This window comes from Benincasa hispida, chromosome 8, assembly GCF_009727055.1.
Source record: "Benincasa hispida cultivar B227 chromosome 8, ASM972705v1, whole genome shotgun sequence".
NCBI lineage: Eukaryota > Viridiplantae > Streptophyta > Magnoliopsida > Cucurbitales > Cucurbitaceae > Benincasa > Benincasa hispida.
The window spans coordinates 36,456,969-36,462,646 of NC_052356.1; the positions used below are offsets into that span (position 1 = coordinate 36,456,969).

A 5,678-nucleotide genomic window follows, 5' to 3' on the forward strand; every position below is an offset into this window, starting at 1 on the left:
TTTGGCCGGCAATAGACGGTGGGAGCTAGAGCGGTGTATGCTCATTCTCAACCAGGATGTAATGATGATTATTGATGTATAAAAGTTGTTATTAACGTTTATGTCTTAGGGATGTTGCTTGAGATGCCATCGGTATATTTAAAGAGATCGACGTAGGGATCTCTTCTAGCCATAGTTTAATGTGAACAGGTTGAAGTAGAGATTTCATCTGGCCATGGCTTGACATTGGGAATTAGAGTAGTGAATGTTCATTCTCAACTAAGATTCAGGTTTCAGATACATTGGTTTAATAGCTTGTATTTCTACCAACTATCATCAACACATATTCTGCTTGTTATCCATCATAATTCTAAGTAAAAGGCCACAATAGCTTGTATTTCTACAAGCTATCACACCCCCAAACTTAGAATCATGCTTGTCTTCAAGCATGTCTTATACTTAGGAAATTAAAAATTTATCCTGTGACTTTCCCTTTGGGTTGATCAGCTTTTCAAAATATAAATCACTTGCACCTCTAATCTTGGTAGCAGCACTCCCCTCAAAATTAGCTACATCTTCTAAGAGTTCCTTTCTGTTTAATTCTGGCAAATCTCTGCTCAAAAACTTTTTTACTCATTTCAAGCAACTTTGCTTTTAGCTTTTTACAATGCGTTCGTGTAATAAGATTCAAAGCTCTGCGATATATTATTTAATTGGAGTGTTGAATTTGGTTATGCTCTTCGTTTTGGGTTGCCCCCACAGGTGTCATGCGGGCATCCAACTTCGGTTGTGTGCCATATTCAACTCAACTCTTGTCTTAATTTGGGTTGTGCCAAACAAAGGAATTGTTTGGTAATATCATAATTTGTTTATGTGTATATATTATTTTTTTTTTACGTAGGTAATAAGAATGGAATGCATAATACATCTTGAAATACACTCAAAATAGTATGCTTTTTTTGGAATAATTTGACAGAAGGTTCTTTCTTTTACAATATTATTAGAAACCAAATTAACAACATTCATTTCTATTTTCTTTTAAAAACTATTTTCAAATATAGCAAAATAAACTAAAATATTTACAAATATAAAAAAGTGAACTAAAATATTTATAAGTATAACAAAATGACAACAATAGATCGTGATAGACATTGATAATAATCTATTTGTGTCTAATTATTTATCATTGATGAAACAATGAAATGTTGCTATATTTGTAAATATTTTCAATAATTTTGCTATTTAAAATAATTACCCTTCTTTTAATTCTCTTTCTTTCAAGTTTCATCGTCTAACAAAAAATTATTAAAGATCAAACAACCAAATTGAAATTCAAATTGAAGTTATTAAAAAGGTCACAGTTGCACTTTACTCATCTATGTTCTTTTCCTTTCATTTGCTTTTCTTGTTTCTTTTTTACGCTGGAAGACATAACACATGAAAGCTAAGGGTGTTACCAGGTATTATATAAACCCATCAAAATCTCCATTTTTGTGTGTGGAGGATTTTCATTTAGAAGCTGTGTAGTACTTAATTCCCAAACCAGTTCGAGTGAAGAGACTTTTGAAAAATGCAGAGAGTGGAGGAGGCCGATAAGAAAAGTTCAATGAATGATAATCCAATTGAACAGAAAAAACCAATCACTCCTAAAACTCAAAGGCCTCCTCCTAGCCATGAATTCTGTGTTGCTATGGACACTGCTCCGGTTGAAAATGAGACGGCCCAGCTGCCTTCCTCACCCACACAACACAACAGTATGTTCATCCCTCTTCATATTCCCTTATAGTTCATATATCCTTCCTTAAATTTATATCCAACCATCAAAACCTATCTCTCAGTAAATTATATCACTAATAAAAATATATTATTGATATAACCTATCACTAATAGACATTCCTATATTTCAAATTCTTTAAATTATTGATATATAGTTAATTATTAATCCTTAAAATGTTACCCATTATAAATTAATCGTCTTATTCTTTTTCTAAAATATGTTGTTAAACTTTGTATTTTGTGTCGAAAATATCTTAAATTTTCGAATTTTTTAACTTTCAATGCGAGTTCAAAAATAGTTTTACCGTTAGTTTTAAAATCTGAACCTCCACAGAAACGGCGATGTAGGTAGAACGAAGGAAAGAAGAAAGAATAAGAGAATAAAAGATAGGTTGTGATGGCGATGGATGAGAGGCAAAAAAGAGCAAAATAAACAGAATATTTCTTTCAATACTAAAAAAGATAATTAATATAGTTTCCACATTAGCAATTGTCGAACTTTGGTGGTTTGTTTTGTTGTGTTGCTTTTATGAAATTCAGTTTTCAAAAAATATATATATATAGCGGCTGAAAAAATAATATTTGAATTTTATTTTTTTAATATTAGAAAAAAAATATATTTTTTCTACATCAACAAATAAAAAAAAACAATTATTAATTATATATTTTTCCATGTCACTCTGAAAATTTTAAAAATAAATCAACCCTGAATAGTTAAAAAAATTAGAAATGACCAAAAGTATCAAGTATATATATAGGACAAATAATGTCTAGTTTTGAATTCTAATGTTTATTGTTTATGATTGAATCACTAAAAATTAATGTTATTACGACTATACATAATTCAGTCACATATATTTTAACTATTGTGAGATTGTTATTTTGTGTGTGTATTTATTTGTATGTGTAGCAAAAATGGAGAAAGAAAAAATATCTCCACTTCCTCGTCAGTTATACAATGCTGCATTAAAGGGCGACTGGAAGAGTGCAAAAAAAATATTTGACGAATATCCATTCGCTATCACTAAGGAAATAACGTGTCAAGGCCAGACAACTCTTCTGGTTGCTGCTATGTATCACCAATTTTCTTTTGTTGAAAAATTGGTAAAACTTACTTCTGGATCTGATTTAGCTGCCAAAACTGAAAGCGGAGTGCCTATCCTTTCTATTGTCGCTACTTCAAGAGCTGTAAGAATTGCTAAACTAATTGTTGATAAGAATCCCAACCTTCCAAATATTGTTGATAAAGAAAATCAACCCCCAGTTCAACTGGCTGTAGCTTTCAAGCGCAAACACATGGCTTCCTTCCTCTTCTCCAAGACTAATTTTGAAGCTCTTGATACTCTACAACAATTTCGTCTTCTCATTTCTACCATCGTCTGTGATTATTATGGTTTCCATTCCAAATCCTTATTCAATATATCATCAATAACTTAACTTTTTTAATTAATACTAACTTATCCCATATATTAAATGTTGTTAACACGTATTACTCTCTCTCTTATTTTTTTTCTTTTTTTTTTTTTTTTTTTGTTTATTGTAGATATAGCATTAGATATTATGGGGAAAAAACCTGAATTAGCAACTCTGAGATTCGAAGAAACCGATGATACAGCTTTGCACGTACTAGCTAGAAAGTCATCTGCAATTGGTAGCAGCAGCGAGCTTAGCTTTTGGAAAAAACAGATAAACTCTCGTAATAATACATAAAGCTTGGTCTCTACTTATTTGGGTACGTAAATGTATATAACTAAATCTTTGTGTGCTTACTAGGATTCAAGGGATTTTACGACAAAGCTCTAATGCAAACATTTGCCCATCAACTTGTTGGTCGTTTATGGGATTGTGCAACAAGTCAACTTTTAACTGAGAAAATAGATATATCTCGAGTTCCCTTAAGGTTGATGGATGAAGCAGCAAAAGTTGGAAATGTCGAGTTCTTGTTAATACTCCTTCGTCGATGTCCGGAATTAATATCGGCACTTGACATGACTAGTAGCTACTCCTTCTTTCATACAGCAGTTGAAAATCGACAAGAAAGTGTGTTCAGTCTAATATACGAGATAGGAGGGGTGAAGGATTTGATTGTCAATAGTTACGATGACAAGAAAAACATTAACATATTACACTTGGCAGGAAAGTTAGCGGCTCCATCTCAGTTGAACAAAGTGTCAGGGGCAGCTCTACAAATGCAGCGGGAGCTTTTGTGGTTCAAAGTAGGTCATATTTAGTGCATATACATTTAACTTCTTTTTATTCTATAATATATCAATATTGTCAAAGATTTGAATTATTGTACTTAACTTCAAGGAAGTGGAGAAAATTGTTTTGCCAGTGCATCTTGGAATGAAATGTGCGGCAATCCCAGAGCTTTCCACAGGTGAGACAAAATCAAATCCCCCTGATCAACTCACACCTCGAGAACTCTTCTCGAGACAACACAAACAACTACTAAAGGATGGAGAGGAGTGGATGAAACATACGGCGAACTCATGCATGTTGGTCGCAACTTTGATCACAACGGTGGTTTTCGCTGCGGCATTCACGGTTCCAGGAGGAAACAATGATAAGGAAGGCACTCCCATTTTCCAACAGAATAAAGCATTTACAGTGTTCGTAATATCAGATGTTGCAGCTCTAGTGTTGTCTACAACTTCCATACTCACCTTTTTATCAATTTTGACGTCGCGCTACGCAGAAGACGATTTTTTGATATCGTTGCCAAGGAAGTTATTGTTCGGGTTGCTGACATTGTTTGTTTCTATAGTATGCATGGCGATGGCTTTCAGCACGACCTTCTTTATTGCTTATGATAAAACAAAGGCGAAGATTCCATTGGGTATTGCAGCAGTGACCATCCTACCAATTGGTTGTTTCTGTGTATTTCACTATAAACTCGCGGTTGATATATTGCGGTCATCTTATTGGTCTTATTTTTCTTTGAAAAAACGCATGAAAAGGCTATTTTAGTGCTATTGCACTTATGCATATCTATCTAACTTTCCTGTTTTTTATAAAACGTTTCTGGCCATGCAATAATGAACTATCATTTGAAGTGGACAAAAACTTGGTGTTCCCGTCCATGTACCTATCCGATACATCCCAAATATGAATGTCTACATTTTATATATCGGAAATAATTAGTGTCTGTTTGAATGTGTATAATAATTAATATCTAAAAATTAAATATTTGTGTTCAACTCGATAATTTGTATATAGAAACTAAAAGTGAATTATTACTTAATGAAATGTTTGAGATCAATTAAATTTAACATTAATTAATTTCTTGTTTTGTTAATTAATTATTTTATTAATAAAAATAAATACTTTTTAATTAAACATAATTAGATTAGTTATTATAAATAATTAAATTAATAAATAGATTACTTAGAATCTTGATAACAATAATAATTTATATTAAATAGTTAATATAACATAAAATATTAATCATAAAGATATTAGTTGAAATTTATTAAGTCTAAATAAAATATTGGATATTTGTAATAGGTAGAAGAATAAGAGAAAAAATCTAAAAATATATTACATCTTTAAAATATTTGCAAATATTTGAGAGTTGACTAGTCGATATTTGATTTTTTTTTTTAATTTTCAATTTTGTCTTTCCTTGTCTTGTCTTGTTGCACATCTTCTTTTTTTTTAGTCTTTTTATTTTCTTTCTTTTCTTCCATTTTTCATTTTTCATTTTCTTTTTTTTCTCCTGTTTTTGCTTCTTCCCTTTCATTTATTCCTTTATTCTTTTCTTTTTCGTACCCAAGACTTGAATGTACTCAATTCATAAGTGACTTAACACCAACAAGTCAATCATCAAGTTTGATTATTATAACAAATAATAAATATAAATAGCAAAGGAAAATTTATTAGTGATAGCCACTATTTTTTATTATTGATAGCTTAATCTTTGA

General features: G+C 31.2%; 1 protein-coding gene across 1 annotated transcript; it reads left to right on the forward strand.

Annotated features, from left to right (window-relative positions):
• The first annotated feature begins 1,486 nt into the window (after positions 1-1,486).
• LOC120082797 (ankyrin repeat-containing protein At5g02620-like) lies at positions 1,487-4,842 on the forward strand. Its single transcript, XM_039038115.1, has 5 exons — positions 1,487-1,733; positions 2,666-3,148; positions 3,299-3,451; positions 3,529-3,971; positions 4,066-4,842. Exons 1-5 carry the CDS (start codon positions 1,550-1,552, stop codon positions 4,723-4,725), a joined length of 1,923 nt encoding a protein of 640 aa, XP_038894043.1. The 5' UTR covers positions 1,487-1,549; the 3' UTR covers positions 4,726-4,842.
• The last annotated feature ends 836 nt before the right edge of the window (positions 4,843-5,678 follow it).

What these genes read in the sequence shown, in the direction of transcription:
- LOC120082797 (XM_039038115.1), top strand. Translation starts at nt 1,550, where the DNA reads ATGCAGAGAGTGGAGGAGGCCGATAAGAAAAGTTCAATGAATGATAAT. An exon ending in CTCACCCACACAACACAACA is followed by an intron (nt 1,734 to 2,665) that starts GTATGTTCATCC and finishes TTGTATGTGTAG; the next exon opens with CAAAAATGGAGAAAGAAAAA. An exon ending in GAAAAAACAGATAAACTCTC is followed by an intron (nt 3,452 to 3,528) that starts GTAATAATACAT and finishes TGTGCTTACTAG; the next exon opens with GATTCAAGGGATTTTACGAC.